Source organism: Diadema antillarum, unplaced genomic scaffold, assembly GCF_040938485.1.
Source record: "Diadema antillarum isolate AM-2024a unplaced genomic scaffold, OU_Dant_1.0 seq00001459_RagTag, whole genome shotgun sequence".
Lineage (NCBI taxonomy): Eukaryota > Metazoa > Echinodermata > Echinoidea > Diadematoida > Diadematidae > Diadema > Diadema antillarum.
In genome coordinates, this window is record NW_027272204.1 from 539,005 (window position 1) to 558,641 (window position 19,637).

General features: G+C 38.6%; 1 protein-coding gene across 1 annotated transcript in view; it reads right to left on the reverse strand.

Annotated features, from left to right (window-relative positions):
* LOC139709710 (N(6)-adenosine-methyltransferase catalytic subunit METTL3-like) overlaps window positions 1-19,426 on the reverse strand; it is a 58,567-nt gene extending 39,141 nt beyond the window's left edge. The window contains exons 1-10 of the mRNA XM_071621666.1: window positions 19,231-19,426; window positions 15,309-15,478; window positions 11,347-11,414; window positions 8,963-9,107; window positions 6,712-6,802; window positions 5,663-5,739; window positions 4,807-4,843; window positions 3,985-4,040; window positions 3,336-3,455; window positions 2,703-2,890 (exon numbers count right to left, since the gene is read on the reverse strand). Of these exons, the coding sequence (XP_071477767.1) occupies window positions 2,703-2,890; window positions 3,336-3,455; window positions 3,985-4,040; window positions 4,807-4,843; window positions 5,663-5,739; window positions 6,712-6,802; window positions 8,963-9,107; window positions 11,347-11,414; window positions 15,309-15,478; window positions 19,231-19,339 (1,061 nt within the window). The 5' untranslated portion in view covers window positions 19,340-19,426. The remainder of the gene's footprint in view (window positions 1-2,702; window positions 2,891-3,335; window positions 3,456-3,984; window positions 4,041-4,806; window positions 4,844-5,662; window positions 5,740-6,711; window positions 6,803-8,962; window positions 9,108-11,346; window positions 11,415-15,308; window positions 15,479-19,230) is intronic.
* Between the last annotated feature and the right edge of the window lie 211 nt (window positions 19,427-19,637).

Genomic DNA, 19,637 nt, shown 5'->3' on the forward strand with positions numbered 1-19,637 from the left:
GTAACCTTGATAATCAAGACTAGCAAAATCCAAACAAAGTCACAGAAATCCTTGAAATTTGGACTAGCTTTGAAGTCATTGTTTGGTAATACTGATGCGCTAGATTACACTTTGAAAATTTATCTTTGACTAAGTGAAATATTGAGTCAGGCTTCAAGAGGAAAAGAAATAATGGTCTTCAATAACTCATATTGTCTACACCTTCCTGGCTATGTGATTTAATGCTCGGTGAAACAAGGGAAGAGATTTGAAACAGCTCTGTTAGATATATCCAAGTATTTTACATCTGGGTATTGACTTTACGGCCGTATATTATCCTCGTGGTTGCCTTCACAGGGAACAGAGGTGGAAAGGGGGAGAAAAATTACAGAGAAAAGACACACAGACACCTGAACACAGAATCCCTAGATTGCTGATATGAACTTGTTCTAGCGGTCAGAGTTCACTTTGCAGTCATCTTTCGAAGTTGAGCCCAACAGCTGCGCAACACCTTGCCGCAAAGAGTATACTGCATCAAGGCCATGCATGAAAGGGGAGATCTTGAGAGGAGAGCTGGCGGAGGAGGAAAGGTAGGGGAGCAGAAGCAGGAGCAGGAGAAAGTACACATATAGGAGGAGGAGGAGAAGAAGGGGGAGGAGGAAGAGGAAAAGGAAGAAGAGGGGAAAGAGGAGGAGGATGGGAGGATAAGCAGGAGCGGAAGCAGGAGCAGGAGGAGGAGGGGGGAGAAGGAGGAGGAGGAAGAGGAGGAGGAGGAGGAGGAGGAAGAAGAGGAGGAGGAAGAGGAGGAGGAAGAGGAGGGGGAGGAGGAGGGGGAGGAGGAGGAGGAGGATGAGGGGAAGGGGAGGAGGAAGCAATGGAGGGGAAGAGGAGATAACAAGAAGGGAAGGAGGAGAGGGAGGAGGATTAAAGGAGGAGGAGGGGAGGGGAGGAGCAGCAGCAGGAGGAGGGGGAGGGAGGAAGAGGGGAGGAGGGGAGGGAGGAGGGAAGGAGGAGGGGATGGGGAGGAGGGGAGAGAGGAGGAGGGGGCAGAGGAGGGGGAGGACTACAGGAGGAAGAAGCGGAGGAGGAAGCGGAGGAGGAAGGCGAGGGGGAAGGGGAGGAGGAGGGAAGAGGAGGAAGAGGGGATGAGGAGGAAGAAGAGGGGGAAGAAGAGGAGATACAGGAAGAGAATTTTCTGCTGCCATATGATGGTCTCCACACAGTACAGCTAGTGGGAGATGAAACAGGTCCCCCATGATGCTGAGGAGGGTAGAATTCTTATCCAAGTCTGTCCAGTTTTATTTTCCTTTTTGAACTTCAAGGGCAATAACACAAACATGGAGAGATATGGATGCATGATGTGGACTCCACTGCTGGCCTCCGTACACATACCTCAACTTCTTAGGAAAACTTACCCTGAAGAGATGACATATGTCATCTGCAGCACTGCAAATCAGTAGCCTCAAAACACAAAATAACACTCCTCCTTGAATGCTTCTGGGTGTTTTTTTTTTCACACTAAGACTATGATGACAAACAAGCTATTTATCATACAAATATCCCTGAGGAACAGCAAAATGACTTTTGCAACTCAGTCATATTTTATGTAAGCAACCAGTTTTTGGTGCACTTTTGATCTACATGACAAAACCAGGACTGAGGCACATTTATGACATGTGTATGGTGGGTCTGGAAGTCACAGATCAGTATTTAAACTAAAAACGAAAACAAAACCAAGCTGTCGAATGTAAAACAAACAAATGCACAAATCACACTGTAGCCTCTCTCACAGGCTTTTGACCACCATTTAAATCTGATGCCCAAGTATAATTTCATTTGTGTGTGTGTGTTAAAATGGATACTACTGGTGAAAATGTCTACAAATTGTTCTAAATGATAGGCTACCAACATACATAAAACCTCATTAGGCAGAAGTGTGATGGAACAGCCAGAAGTCATGAGACTCTAACATTCACATCTCGCAAGACTGAATACTTCATGCCTTGTCGGTTTTTCACTCTTTTGTACGTTGAGGCCTCCCAGACAACCTGGCGTGACTGAAAGAGTTGGAAAATCAATCACCACAGATTTTACTCTCATGTTTTTACCCGTAAAAGTAATAATAGGGTTTACTTTCTTGTCTTTTTTCTTTTGTGAGATTGTATTACCTCTCATCTGCCATTTCTTATCCTATAGTCCAAAATGACCTGTTTCGAAGTCAACTCATGATTCCTTCCCAACCCCATTCTTTGCTGCAAGAAGGTGACCTTGTGAAGGGCTTTGCAAGGCTTTAGTTCTGTTGTTAGTCTTTGATGTGTTTTAGTAACTTTATATTCATACTTCTGTCTACCCATACATGGTTACATTTTCGCACATTATTGATATTGATTTTGAAGGGAAAGCAGATTATAAGCTCTGCTTTTCAGCTTCCCTGTCCATTTTCAACATGATGCAGAAAATAACTCTTAAAGCTTTATTCATTTCTCCCTCAATTCATGGTATTTATATGATATTTTGACGTATTGAGAATATGTATCTTTAGTTCCATATTACTATTCTTTTCTCATGATATGTTTGTACATTGTCACTCTTTGTTGAAAAGAAATAAACATAATGAAAAGTTCGAACGAAGGCAACCCCAACAACAAAAGCTGCTCTCTCCATACCACCAGGTATATATATCTCTCTGCTACTCTCTCTCTCTCTCTCTCTCTGTGACTGACCTGCCTGTGACCCAGAGGAAGACAAAACCCTCGTCCTGCATGATGGGGACGTTGAGCTTCCTCATCTCGTCGTCCTGCATGGTGCCGTAGGGAAGCTCCATGTGGATGTCCCAGGGTGGGTCGGCCATGATCACCGCAAACTTGCCCAGGACCTCGAAGTCCAGGTATCGCAGGTCGCACTGCACCCACTGCCGAGATGAGAGAGAGAGTATTTCATTTCAAAGTCCCCTCATTTAGGTGCACATTTTATATATATCTTGGGTGGTGTAAAGGGGATAATTATTGTGTGATGTCATTAAATCACTTCTCGTATACAGGAAAATTAATTGTGGCCTGGATATCCACTATTGAAGGCTGCTGAAAAATATAGTAAGGCAGGCAATCCCCTTTCAAGTTTGACATTGTACAATCCAGACGTGTGGATTTGACTACACATTTGCATGAACAGTATCACAATTCTTTTTGCAATGTGACTCATTTGTACAATCATTATTTACTATGCAGTCATAATGGCATATAGTGAGGAGCTAAGTACATGTATGATCAAAGCTTTTCTTTTCTCATTGTGCAGAAATTTGTATTTTCTACCCCGAGACTTTGACAGAGACTACAAGCAGTACATATGTAGGTCACCTGTGGAGGGGTCATGACACTGGGCCCTAGCTTGCTGTTCATCCGCTGCAGCGCCACCGGTCCGGCCGGCTTCTCACCGCCCTCAGGCTTGCTGGGCTCCTCCACCTCATAGTGAACATACTGCATGGATGTTTCCAAAAGCAATTACAAGCAGAGAACGGTAGCACATGAACTTCCAACCATTAGCTTGAAGATGATAAAAAAACATATCCACGTACTGATGTTAACACAACTATTTTTTGGCTACTTAAAACTCTTCATCGTGTGGGCACAAGCACTGCCAAGCTGTATAGTTTCTGTGCAGAGGGAAAGCAGGAGGACTATTTGTGTACTACTTTGGATTACAATATGCAGTGAATTTGTTTGATGGAAGGCAATATCTTTTTTTAATATCATTTGACTCGTGCTATTAACTGCAAGTACAACTATATTACTTTGGGAATTCTTAGCTTTGCTGCACGATTTTTTTTTCTTTCTTTTTTTAAATATTACACAACTATAATTTCCATCACTTCCCTCAGCAAGTACATGTAACTATGTAAGGAAAAAAAAAATCATCCTGACATTTACCTGTTACTTCAAATATATGATAGCTGCCCATACAATTAACCTCATTTCTGCAAGCGATAGGTGAAAAATTATAACTCACTTTGCAGGTATCCATGTGAAAGCATGTATTGAGGAATGAGCAGTCTCCAAGTGATTCTGTTAAATGACAAAAAAGAATAAGAAATAAATGAAATGTATTTATAAAGACTACACACATCCACAAGCACATATAAATATACATACCAGTATATACTAAAGCACTATGTTTGACAATTGTAAGTCAAAAACAGCTAATTTTGAACTGTGTAACTATGCGTTTGGTCTCATAGGGCATTTCTACCTACCATATCTTTACCTTGCATTACTTTATACGGAAATAAAATTATTTGAATTGAATTGAATTGCATAATTGTTACATATGCCTGTTTTTGTCTTTTTATCTGTTTGTTTGTTTGTTTGTTTGTTTTTTAAGTCTGAACAGCCAGCTACTATAAATTTTTTTTTGTGGGCTTCCCGTGTAGTAACCTTGTGGGGGGAAGGGAAAAAAAATGAAGCAAAGCACAACTTCAGGATTGTGGACAGGTAAATATCTTTGACAGATAGATCTCTATTTTACAGCACATACACAACATTAGTTTTTGGTTTCTTTCAAGAGACACCTCTGTACTGTAGATGCTTGATTTCACAAGCATGAATTAATGAAAACAGCACAACAGAGTGAAGCATCAGGTGAACACTCAGCCCTCCCACAGTGGATGAATACTGATAGAAAATAGAAAATTTGATAGAGAACTTTACTTTAGGGTAGATATCCAATTTTTCATCGCATTAGGTACAACTTGTACATTGGTCAAGTAACCCTGTAGGGGGATATTGCTGGCATGAAAACATTTGGGCTACTACACTGCTACGCTAAACTTACCATCTGTGTGTTTATTGATGATTCTTCTGAAATGGAGCTGTCAAAGTGAACAAGACAGACAAGAAATAATACATAGAATTTCATGAAAATGATATGCATGTTTACAGGTTTGTATCTTGATGAGGCAGCCTAATTGTAACAATAGTATAATTCATGATACTTTGAGAGACAAAATTGTATATTCCATTATCACCTATCATGGCTTAATATCATAGATTTCTTGAAAGACGAATAAAATACAGTGTATCCTGTTATTATCATCAGAACTTCCGGAGGTTGATGACATCAAGTGTGACTTTGTGCCGTTTCCAGCTAGGTTAGTTTACTGTTTGAAATGCAGCATATAATTTAAAGTCACAAGTACACAAAATGGCACACACAGCTGCTTCATGAAATCTATCTTCCTTTGGCCTCTGTGTCAAATTTGCATGCAGCTTTTCCCAGGAATTTTTTACTTTGACTTCAAATGCCTCTATTTGAGTGTAGTAATGACACAGTGAGCTCTAAGATTGTTGTATATCTGTTGCACTCACTTGTCTTACGTCCAAAGTTTGCGGGGGGGGGGGGGGGGGGGGGAAGAGGAAGACTATACATGTGTATTTATATTTACCAGAAACATTTAGAACACTAAGAAATAGGTTTATTGGATGAGCAGTCATTTTTTTCTGTTAAATTCTTTGCGCATTTAAGCCTTAATTTTGACAAAATGTCAGTCACTTATTACATGTGCCATTTTTTTTTTTTAATTCACACGGTGAATACCCAAGCACATATAAAAAAATGTGTGCTTTGCCTTCTTTCACGCAAGTATGAGGACAAAACATATCATGGCTCATAGTGACTGCTGTGGACAAACCTTGTTGCACTCCGTAGAACCAGAGACCTTGTTGCACTCTTCTCTCGTTCCGTGAGAACAGAATTCCTGCACAGATGCTGCAAGAATGAGACAGGTAGTATTAAAGAAGGAGGAAATGTGTGGTCTAAATGACTTTTGAGCAAATATCTGTTTCTTGCAATTTCTGCCTCTCCCTTCATACAATTACAATAGCTAGCACTTTAGAAGTGTTGAGGATGTGTTGCAAAGAGCTATTATGGATGTAAAACCAATTCAATACTACAATACATCTGCTCTAATGGCATTCAGATGGAAAGAGTTTTAGGAAATTAATAGCACAGGCTTCCAACTGAAATCAATATACAGTCAAACCTGCCTTAGCGTCCATATGTCTATAGTGGCCACCTGCCATCTACAGCCACTAAAAGAAAACTCCCCCGAGAGAAAAACAATGTAAAGAACACTGCCTATAAAGGCCACTTTTTGTTCTCCCTTGGGTGGCTGCTATAGACAGGTTTGACTGTATTTCATATCATGAAAAAAAAAAAAGTCTACAGAATAAAGTGAGAACTATAATTCCCTTCTCTGTGCCTGCTGTTTTTTGTTTTTGTTTTTGAAAAGTTAACATCCAAATTTCATACTGTCCCTGTGACATCTAACCCTACCACTTTTTCCACTGAAACATAAGTGGCTGTTCCTCTCAAAACTCAAAGAACCTCCCCTGGCCACCCTCATGAGGGTTTGTACGTGTTAAGTGCACCTGTGTGGAGTGCAGGTATGTGAAAAAGGGGTGGGGCTTTCTTTGCCTGGTCCACATCATCCGTTTCCCTATACTCTGCAAGCTCTTTAAAAAAAATTAAAAAAAAATACACAATCAATTTCATCTTAACCGATGCAATCTAGTGGTAATCTCCACTGCTTCGGTGAGTAGGGATAGGCACTGAGAGCAACCTCTTGGTGCTAAAGGGGTTACATCAATCACAGAAGATTCTCCAGCTAGTAAGCAGTACTGTTATAGCTTCTGAACCTCACAGTTTATTACACCCGATGTTCTTGACTACGACTTTTACCTCCTTTGGACTTGAATGCCTCTGCGACTGACTTCTCCTTGGCTGTTGGCATGCTCAAGAGATCGTGAATTTCTTGCCCCATTTCTTTGCTCTGGATAAAAAACAATCAATCCCAGCAAAACAACACATATATGTCACATTTGGCAAATATATCGCTTTGGAATAATAGCCGCCTAAGAGATATCGTAATTCATTGCATTGTGTGAAAATGACCAATATCATGAACTGCTCATACTCGAAACTTTGCAAAGTTCAAGAGATCATGAATTTCATGTCCCATCTTTTTGCTCTGGATAAAAAAAAATAAAATAAAACAATCCAAACAAAACAACACATAAATGTCACAGCCGGTAAAAATATCACTTTGGAATGATACCCACTTACGGGATAATTCATTGTGGCAATGATCAACATCATGCACTGCTCATACTCAAAATTTTGCAAATCCCTCTCATATAGCTTCCCATTTGAAGACAGACAATATACATGACATTGTTGGTCATTGATTTTCCCCTATGATGATGTCCTTTGCAAAAATCTGCTCAAAAAAAAACAAAAACAAAAAAAGTTGAGGAAGTTGCTAAGTACATCCATGCACTCCATTCTCTCACTACATAGCTAGTAACATTATTTGTAAGGCTTTCTCTCTTCTGCTTGGTGCTTTTGCTGGGAGATGAAACTAAAGACTAAGAGATGGATAACATATCCTACAAAGAGCTGGCAAAGCCCATCATGCATTTTGATATGAAAACCTCCATCATTACCAACACGCTTTGTGTCATGCTGCCCTCTCTTGTCAAGAAATAGCATAGTACATGATTTAGGCACTAGAGTTGACAAATGTTGATATATACATGTAGTGTACATCACATAATAGCATCTTTCCGATGTTAACGCCTATATAAAAAAATGCTGTGCTTTCCCACATTAAGTCATAGCAAGTGATGCTTTACAAAGGATTTTATGTGTGCATTTGAAAAACTGCATCAAATTTTCATCTCCTGTCTTTGAAGAATGCATTAATTATATCAGACGATGAGTCGTAAGAATTAATGAAAAATCATAAATCCGATAAACAAGCTTTCTATATCTATGATTGTAATGATATGGGCAATGTAGCTGAAGTCATTTCTCATTGCTATCACCTTTTTTCCAAAAAAAAAAAAAAAAAAAAACCCAAAAAACCTAAAGCACTCTTATTGAACCGAAATATGACCTGAATAATCTACTATGCCATTTGTGTGCATAGTTACACACCGAGGAATGTTTTTTCTCTCTTTCTTTATCATCACAGTAATGTGGAATCATTTACATAGGGGAAACACAATCAGCTTAATTTCAAGAGACAGTTTGTTCCCAGATGTATGTAGAAGGCACCATACTAGATTCACAAATTTAATATCCTCCAATATACTGTATGCTACAAAGCTCCTGCATATGTCAATGATTCTAAAGTATCGAGTCACACTCTTGCTACACTTGAGCCAGCTTACGGTTTCCAAAACATGGATTCTAATGAAATCAATGGGAGTTGAGTAAACACAATTATAGCTTCTCCTTGATAATCAAGTTTATGAACATTCATTGTAGAGTTACTTATGGATCAGAGTTTACCACTGCTTGCTTCCTGAAATCTGTAAACAAACAAATAAACCTTGCAAGCATCACTGTTGTGAGTTCATAAATGGCAATTACAAGACCCCCCATAATAAGCCAATTCTGATTTACAAGCTGTGCATGAGCAGATGAAGGTAATCTGAGAAAAACAACACAAGACACAGAGTTGTAGTGACCAATGTCATGGAAAACGCATGAACAGTTTTTTTTTTTTTAATGTTGCAGTGAAAGAACATCTATAAACATCCAAGGGAACTTAGAACATAACATAAAAGCAAGTTGGATTATGTATAGTGGGTAATATCTAGCTTTACAACAGTTTTGTTACAATGGGTTAAGATTTGCAGTCATTTGAACAATCAATAATTGCACGCTGGGCCCCACTTCATAAGATGTTAGGATAGCAACTCTTGCTCGAATGGTAACTGCCAATAGCAACAGCCAATCAGGAAGCTGGATTCTTGTTATTACCATGACAATTGCCATTCCAGTAAGAGTTGCTATCATATCAACTATTTATGAAAAGGGGCCCGGTCTTCAAATGCATGCAAGTCAAACAAAGTAGAGCATATCAATAGCTTAGAAAATACTTCTGTGTTCTAGCATTCAAATAATATGAGTGGTGTCTACTTACCTCCTGCTCTTTAAATGATGTCGATGAGAGAAGGTTCTCCAGACTCAGATCACTGTCGTCATTGCTCGGCTTGGTTGTGGCAGCAACCTTGGTGGTAAGCGCGACAGCCACAGTGACACTGCTCACAGTTTGGTCTGACTCAGATCTGCAGAGGCGGATACGGACCAGAATGTTAGAGCAGAAATTAATTCAATTTTTTTTTTATTTCATTTATTTTCACTTATTAAAATATGCATACATAAAAATGTGACAATAGTATGACAAGTATAACATAACATTGTGACAAAACAAACAAACAAACAAATACACAAACTAGAAATGTCGCTACGGCGACTGATGCCTCCGCTATAATGCATGATTCTCCCAATAGGTGTATAGTACAATGTTTTCACAATGTGTGATGACAGTTTCACATAACTGGCAAAATATCGAAATAACAGGTTTATCAGAAATATCTTGAATGTTCACTTTCCACAAACTGGGTTTGCTATAATTGTCTATTAAAGAGTGCAGGTACAATATGTACACATATTTGGGGAATTGAAAATTTTTACTTGACTTCTGACCGACCTTATTATAAGTTTATGCATATGAGTATAATTTTCAAGGTATGAAGAAAGAGTGTAATTACAGTACAAAATATATATATTTTTTCATTCAAACCTAACCTTTGACCCTTTACCTTTGACCTTTGACCATCTGGCTGGAAATTTCCAAGAGAATCTCCATTAAGTAATACATGTACATATATTAAATTTTAAAACTAATAATGCAATCATTCCATATACTAGTATATGAGGGAAATAGTAACATTTTGAAGAGTTGACCTTGACCTTTGACCCCCTGACTATTGACCCATGACCCCTAAATTCCCTAGATAATCCCTGCCAGTCAGTACATGCATATGTACCAAGTTCCATGAAGATACATTGAACCATTTGTGAGAAAAGTGATATTGCAACATTTTCACCTAAACTTTGACCTTTTGACCTTTGACCTTATGACATGAAACTCTCTCTGGAGAATCTTTATGCAGTAGTACATGTCTACACTAAGTTTCAAAAAAATAACTGCGGGCACTGCATAGATATGGGGGAAATAGCAACATTTTTAGCATTTGACCTTGACCTTTTGACCTTTGACCTCTTGTCAATGTCACTAAAATCTACTCAACTAATTGTCCCATCATACATCATCCTTGGACCAAGTTTGGTGAAAGCTGCTTCATCCAGTTTTGAGTTATCACGTAAACAGATAAATTTTAGGATTTGACCTTGATCTTTGACCTTTGACCTCTGTCCGATTTCACTGAAAAACTAATCAAGTAATTGTCCCATCATACATCATCCTCCAACAAAGTTTGGTGAAATTTGCTCCACACAGTCTTGAGTTATCACGTAAACGGATAAATTTCATGATTTTACCTTGACCTTTGACCTTTAGCCGATTTCACCTAAAATCTAATCAAATCATTGCCCCATCATACTTCATACTTGGACCAAGTTTGGTAAAATTCCAGTAAATATTACTCAATTTATCGCGTAAACGAAAGCGGACGGACGTACGTACGGACGTACGGACGTACAGACGTACGTACGGACGTACGGACGGACGGACGGACAACCCGAAAACATAATGCCTCCGGCACCACTACGTGGCGGAGGCATAACAAGTGAACAAACAACCAGTTATCAAGTGAAGGGGTTAATGAGAAGGCAATGGGCCTTATTTAAAACTAACCTCAGGAAAGTAAATACAGCGTTATGTCTCTTCTTTCTATAAACTATAACTGACAAAAAACATCGGCACACACTCGCTCACACACATGCATACACAGACAAAAACATACACCAGCACATTAATACACAAGATGCCATTTTCACAATTACACCCCTATCATGCTAGTCTCTTATCAATTCAGAATGATATTGATTACTTCCAGAATACCTTTCATGTAAAATAAGCTTGTAAACTTTCTTAAGACTTTTTACCGTCTTCTTACATTTCACATCAGAGTGGATAGAATTCCAGATTTGAGGGCCTTGAAAAAATATTGACTTTTTGTAGGAGGATGTTCGAATCTGAGGTAAGTAAAAATTTCTACAATTTCTTGTGCAATAATTATGATTTTCTTTATCTAATTTAAAATAATCAAGTAACAATACAGGTAAAATATCATTATAGCATAAGAACATATATACTGCACAATGTAATAAATACATATCATACACAGTTAAAATTGACAAAGCAGAAAATATTGGCAAAAATCAAAGTATGCTTGTATGAAAAGCTAATAATTTTCTATTGCTACCCTGTCCATCTCCATTTGTGGATGCTTCTGATGATTCTACAGGTAAGTTTTTGTGATAAGTACAGACACTTACTCTTCTCTTTTTCTCTTCCTAGACTCTGGAACAGAAGTGGTCACTTGGCTACTTGAAGTTGTTGAAATCTGTCAAAAAATATGACACACACTTTAGACGTTAACAATAGTAACAATACTAGCAATGGTGAAAACAATGAAAGGTAACTATTGATAACAAATGTGGGGAAAAAGAAAAGGAAGAAAAAATACTTTTAACCTGTTGAGGACGGACTGATTTTGCTACAACATGCATATACTTGGGACTCGTCCTCAACGGGGTAAAAAATACATGCATAGTTACGTACTGGTGTGGCAAGACTTATTTTCATGATACTGAGAACTAGATGTCTAGATGCTTTGATTCTCTGACATGACAGCAATAACATCCAACCACAAACACAGAACGAAGCACAACCCATTGGGAGAGCACATACATTTGGGCAATTCCGCAGTTAGGTGGACATGACATGGATAAAAGAAATGTGCCTCTTTACCTTACTCTTTAATCTAGGTATCAACTAATGCCATGGATGTTCACCAATCATTAAGGTCTTTCAAATTCAGTAGATTTTATTTTTCGTATTTATTGATTTCGCGAGATCTAAAACCATCATTTAAAATGTACATGTGGGACTGGGGATGCTAAAATTCACTTAAATGCAAATTACAGTGGGTTCCTTTGAAATATTTTCCTCAAAGTTTTGCTAAAGGGTAAAAGATGAATACATTTAAATACTCCAGAAGTCATGTGACATTTTGTCAGTTACAAAAGGGTGAAATGACCTGCGGAATTACTCCGGACAAATGTAACGTTACTAACTGTAACGTTACTAACCATGCTTTTGGGGGTCTAGCTAAGAAATTATTGGTCGAACTGCTAAAAAACATTGTGTAAACATTTGTCATGATGCAATAATTGAAATTTATGCAACACTTTGTTTGAAGTAACTTGAATTTTTGCACACTTTTTGTTACAAGACATTGATTTTTTTGTCATGTCCTTTTTTCGTAACGTTACTAACCAGCCCTTTTAGTTGCCATAGCAATTCTAATATTTCTTGGATTGCATTCATTCTTTTCTGTATCATAAACCTGGGAGGGATGAACATGTTTTTGACATAATTTTGACTTAAAATGAATAAATTGTAATTTAGTAGAAAAAACAAATATCTAAATTTGTTCAAATGTAACGTTACTAACCGCGGAATTGCCCATTTGTTGTTTAGATCAATTATCAAATAAATGCTGCAATATAATAAGAAAAAAAATGGTGTAGCATTTGCTTGAGGCTGTGTTGCATTGGTCTCAAGCAACACAGGAGGAAATGTCAAATGCTTTCTAATGATGTTGATGTACGGTGCCTTGAATATGAAATATGCGAACTTTCATTCTACTCTCAAAGTTGCATCTACTAGCAGGCACCAACAGTGTGACAACACTTCATGAATATTTACTCTTCTTATACAGGAATATATGATATAGGTATATCAGTACACATATGTTGGGTCAGGTTTAAAGTAAATTGATAAAATGGGAATGATACCCAATATGTAGATTGAGTGAATGCAACAATACCAGAAGAACACTGTCACATCAGTGAAGTTTGAGAAAAACAGGACAATCTGTTTAAAAGCTATGAATTTTGAAACTTCCAGCGCCATCACTGCTGGACGAGAAAATCACTACAGTTTGTGATGTCACTGCACGACCGCTGTATGAAGAAAATTAAAAGAGATTTCAGAATATTTTCATAATTATAGCATAATGACAGAGCACTTTAATAACTTCTTTCAGAAAGCAGGGGGAATGATATATTACCTTCATCATATGCCGATGCCAAGTTGAAGGAAAGCGCACCTTTCATACAAAAAAAAAGAAATTGTGGAATTCTCTCTATATTTTCTTTAAATCACTGTTCTGCAGCAATGTCACTAATCATTGAACTTGCAGTCTTCTTATCCAGTGATGGTGGCACTGAAACTCAGGAAATTCATAAGCTTTCAGTGGATTGTCCAATCTTCTTCAAACTTCCTGATGTGTTCTACTAATATTGCTGCATTCACTCAATCCATACAACTCTGGACAGCTGTACATTATCAGGCAATATCAGAAGCAGGATATATTTGAATACAATTTGAGATAAGCAACTAGTCTTTCAAGTATTAAAAAAAAACAAAAAACTAGATATATCGCTACGGCGACTGATATGCCTCCGCCATAATGCATGGTTCTCCTAATAGGTCTATAGTACAATGTCTTGACAATGTGTGATCTGATGACAGTGTCACACAATTGGCAAGATTTAGATTTTAGATTTTAGATTTTATTCGACTCTTCCGACCCCATTCCGGGGTATGAGAGTACAACACATAAATACAAGATATGGTTATAACAATATCAAAGAATACATGTTTGTGATGTATTACAATGATGTATATAAAATAGTCTATACCTACTAAACATATATACAGTGATATATACAAATTGGCAAGCAAAGTTAACTAATCGTATGAACCATACGACCAAACAATCGTGACATACAACTACAAAATATGTACTAGAGATCGAGTATCACTGGATGCTTAATTTCTCTACCACTACGAGTTACAATATTTTCTTTCTTGACTACAGTACACTCAACTTGTTCAGGCTTCTGCAAATTTGCAAAATATGACATGATCAGCCTCACAAATAACACTAATCTTTTAAGCTGTCCTAAATGCGAACATGAAAATAATCTGGACATGTGTAAATGAGCAAGGACGTTTAACCAAATAATGATTGCTTAAATATAACTGCCTTTCCTTTTCAAAGAAGGGGCATACGAAAACATAGTGAATGTGCTGAATGTTCACTTTCCTAGAACTAGGTTCAAATGGATGAATGATTAAATTGTCAGAGTGCAGGTATTTGGGGAACTGATGATTTTTACTTGACTTTTGACCCTTTTATAAGTTTATGCATTGAGTAATTTTCAAGGTATTGAGAAAAAGTATAATTTCAGTATCAAATGGGAAAATAGCATTATCTAAACCTGGCCTTTGACCTTTGACCTCACAGTTCCAAAGAGAATCACTGTTAGGTTGAACATGCACAAATATGTAAGTTTCATGATGATACCTTGAGTTACTTTTGAGATATGGAGGAAACAGTGCTATTCAGCACTTTCACTTGACCTTTGACCTTTTGACCTTTGACCTTTTGGCAAGAAACTTCCCACAGAATATGGGGTAATACATGTATACATCAAGTTAAAAAAAAAAAACCTTCAGGCATTGCATAAATATAAGGAAAGTAGTGATATTTTGAGGAGTTGACCTTGACCTTTCACCCCCTGAACTTTGAACCATGACCCACAACTTCCCTAGACCTTCGACCTTTTGACCTTTGACCTTTTGGCAAGAAACTTCCCAAAGAATATGTATTGGGTAATACATGTATACATCAAGTTAAAAAAAAAAACCTTCAGGCATTGCATAAATATAAGGAAAGTAGTGATATTTTGAGGAGTTGACCTTGACCTTTGACCCCCTGACCTTTGAACCATGACCCCCAACTTCCCTAGATAATCACTGCCCATTGAAACAAGCATATATACTAAGTTCCATGAAGATACCTTGAACCATTTGCAAGATATGGAGAAAAACATGAATTTTCAACCTTTTTTTTCACAAAATAACCTGTGACCTTTGACCTTTGACCCCGTGACCCTAAAATCCAAACAAAGTATTATCCCCCCAGGATATACCCTCATACCAAGTTTGATGTAAAACCACCACACGGTTCTTGAGTAATCGACAAAAACAAAACGGGACGGACGTACAGACGTACGGACGGACGGACGGACGGACGGACGACCCGAAAACATAATGCCTCCGGCCACTTCGTTGGCGGAGGCATAAAAACAGAAGGCATGTACAATTCAAAAACTATGCACATAGATAAAACGGATAGACCGAGCTTAGAGCATGCTGTACACACATTTGAACTTGTATCGAGCATAGCTTCATCTTCCGGCTTGATGCCCAAAATGGCCGACGTCGATGTGACCTGTGGGACGGTGACGCTTGTGGTCTGAGAGCTCACTGCTGCAGCAGAGGTAGATGGTAGACTGGCTGTATTCAGCTCCACAGAACTTGATGATGTGCTATCTGGGGACATACATGATGTACTAGTAGATCAAAGCATGGTCTCAAGTCTAGAATTGATTCAAAATTTTAACATATAAATGACAATTTTGACAACAGTTTGGAGAGGGTTCCAATATACATTGTACATGTACACTCCATTAAAAAAAAGGAATGATTGAAAAAAACAACAACACCGCAACATCATAAAAGTGCTCTGAAACGTGGTACTAAATATTGTATCATTTATGGCAATGCTATAAAGTTATAGTTATACATGACCATGTTATAATTTGTAAAATGGCATTTAAACCAAACCTATGATACCCAGTCTAGGAACTCTTTAGCAGTAGCCAGTAGTAACAAGGAAAAGTAGAAATTACGCGGTGCGTAATATATGTCCCCGCCGGAGGTAGCATTTAGTAGCAAAATGTACAATATGGGTAAAAAGATGAAGGTCAAAGGTCAAAGAAGTCAAAGGTCAAAATTCTATGTAGAAGTTTTGAAGCCCTCACCTAGTGCCATCACATAAAGCAAACGGAATCGAAATCGGGTTAGAAATGGCAAAGGAGTAGCATTTTGTAGCCAATGTACAATATAGGTAAAAAAATCAAGGTCAAAGGTCAAAGAAGTCAAAGGTCAAAATTCTGTGTAGAAGTTTTGAAGCCCTCACCTAGTGCCATCACTTAAAGCAAACGGAATTGAAATTGGGTTACAAATGGCAAAGGAGTAGCATTTTGTAGCAAAATGTACAATATAGGTAAAAAATCAAGGTCAAAGGTCAAAGAAGTCAAAGGTCAAAATTCTGTGTAGAAGTTTTGAAGCCCTCACCTAGTGCCATCACATAAAGCAAACGGAATCAAAATCGGGTTAGAAATGGCGAAGGAGTAGCATTTTGTAGCCAATGTACAATATAGGTCAAAAATCAAGGTCAAAGGTCAAAGAAGTCAAAGGTCAAAATTCTGTGTAGAAGTTTTGAAGCCCTCACCTAGTGCCATCACTTAAAGCAAACGGAATTGAAATTGGGTTACAAATGGCGAAGGAGTAGCATTTTGTAGCAAAATGTACAATATAGGTCAAAAATCAAGGTCAAAGGTCAAAGAAGTCAAAGGTCAAAATTCTGTGTAGAAGTTTTGAAGCCCTCACCTAGTGCCATCATATAAAGCAAACGGAATCAAAATCGGGTTAGAAATGGCGAAGGAGTAGCATTTTGAAGCAAGATGTACAATATAGGTCAAAGGTCAAGGTCAAAGGTCACAATTGAAATTCTGTATACAAGTTTCAAAGCTCCCATGTAGTGCTATCATATAAAGCAAACAGAATCAAAATCGGTTTAGAAATGGCGAAGGAGTAGCATTTTGAACATTTTGATCACACACGGACGCACACACGGACGGACACACGGACGGACACACGGACACACGGACACACGGACGGACACACACACGTACGGAGCCCGTTTCATAGTCCCCTGCTCGAACTCGTTCGGCGGGGACAACAAACATTGAATGCGTGCAGAGGCATGGGTTTTACTTTACTCGTAGCCGGCAGTTGAATAGACAGTCGTATGGTCAAAATACTCAAATAATGGGCAGCTTTCTTTATATACTCTTGTGTTTAGTGTTATGGTAGGTTATGTGTTCAATTAGACAGAAAAATCCATCTGTTTGGAGGAGTTTTTTATATCACATTTTTTTTTTACTTGTACCGCTCTCCTCGGAGAGGATCCGTGAAGCCAGATGTAGTTTCCATGGAACATATCCCCCGGACAACAAGATACAGGCCAATCTTTTGGTCAAGTGTTACTTGGTCATACTTCATAGACCAATAGTGTTATAAAACTACAAAAGGGTACTGGTAAATGTTAAACAGGGTATCAATGTGTTACTGTGTAGTGTTTGGGTAAACGTTAGGTTCAAAAATTTTAATTTCCAGTCTGTCTGCCTTTTTTTTCTTTTAATCATGTTAGTTTCTTTCAAAATTAACCCCCCCCCCCCAAAAAAAAAGGGGGAAAATCCAGGCCCCATAACTTCAGATTTGAAAAAACAACAATTAAATCAATGCTGAATAGAAAACATTTTGTTAAATTACCAGGTACTATCCCAGTATAAGACATTTCTACAGCCTACTAAATTTTAATTTCCAGTCTGTCTGCTTTCTTTCTTTCTTTTAATCATGTTACTCTCTTTCGGAATCAGCCCCCCCCCCCAAAAAAGGGGAAAATCCAGGCCCCATACTTCAGATTAAAAACAAACAAACAATTAAAATCAATGCTGAATAGAAAACATTACTCAAATTACCATGATTGAATTAATTTTACTATATATGTTGCATTTTGTATGTATAGCATTAACTATACAGTACACAGCCCAGTCGCTGTACGTAGGTACGTACTGTAAGTGGAAATTTTCGCAGTGTTGAAATTTTCTCGCATTTCGCGCAACCAAAAACTAGCGCGAAAATAAAAGCACACGAATATTTTTGCTTGCCATAATATATGTTCCTGTGCGTGATGTCTTGATTCCGTGGATTTAAAAACACGCCAAACTCTTCTCACCCAGCCTAGCGCGAAAATTAGTAGCACGGAAATATCCACGGTTTTACCTGTATTCGCACAGCGTAGGAACAGCGTCTGGTCGGGCTAGTATACCATTAGACAGAAAGATCCGTCTGTCCGGAGGACTCTTTTATATTTTGCCATTAACGCTGTCCTCCGTAGACAGACGGAAGGTATCAGTACCCATTGCTGTGTGGATGTTCTTAACCACTGTCTCTATGGGAAAATTGGGTGAGGTACCTCACCCTTCTCGATTGCATCTAATTCATGGCCCTAGGTTGGCAAATTTAAGCTTGTATAATGAAATTAGCTTTTTACGAATACATTACACTCACCAGATTAATGATATAATCCAACATTTTAGTAGAATTTTCAACGTAAAACACAGCCTGTTGCGTCATCACGTTCAAACTGCAGAAACATACATTATGAATATATTAGCCAATCACATGCGAGGTACGTGTTTTAGTGTTTGTTTTACTAAAACACGTACCTCGCATGTGATTGCCTTACAAATTCAAAATGGCGACTTACTGCTTCCGAACGGCGATGTTGCGATATCGATAATATTTCTGCGTTATAACCGAGTTTATGTGAGTATTTCGACGGCACAATGTGAGAAATTTATCCCAAATATTGCTGCATAATGTGTCAGGTCATGTCAAACTTGTTTGAATGTAAAAAAAGCTGTCTGAAATTTGGTTTATCGTAACGTTTGATCTGTGCGCGACTTCTCCATACAGGAGCCGCAATCATTGACTTCGGTCTGTATACGGAGGGGATCCGTGAAGCCAGACGTAGTCTCCGCGGAACATTCCCCGACGGACAGATACAGACCGATCTTTCGGTCAAGTATACCATAGGCTATATAGCAATACGCTAGCCTCCGTTAGTACAGTACAGTAGCAGTACTCTACACGTTGTCATGTTGTAGAGTGTAAAATACTGTATGTTTCACTTTCCAAAAGTGCTTCACACCTACATCACGCTATCCGAATTCTCTTGACAACCAAATCACCTTTCTCTCGCCATATTTGAGGGTGTTGAGTGAAACCGAATTCATCATTACATGTACAACCAAAAAGACTAAAGTTTAACGTTACACATCATCGGGACATCGTGTAAAATTTACCGTACGGTGACAACAACAACAATGCTATCCCACAAGTGATTACATACAACATTTTCAATATCCGGGACTACACAAAAGTCCACTTGCCTGCGCTGCCGATACTTATTGAAGCAATTTCCCTGCGACGCAGTAATTTCGCCTTTAAATCGTTCCGCTTCCTTTTCAAATCCTCGAGTTGTTTTAAAGTGTTCGACATATTGCTTTCAGGGCTGTTCTGCGGTTATTTAAGAACTCTGGATTCTACGACTTTCTCTCGAGCTCGTCGCAAGGAATACCAACCATCCGCGGCGCCACGCTGTGCGCATACTCGACATTACACACACGGTGCCCGTGGTGGTAAGGGTGGGTGGGGGGGGGGGGGGGGGGGGGGGGGGGGGGGGGGGGGGGGCGTGTTTTTTTTAGACGGCACAGATTGGGGACCCAAACCCTAACATTGGGGACCCTAATCCTAATCCTAAATCCAGGGCTCGACACTAACGGTGGCCCGGTGGCCC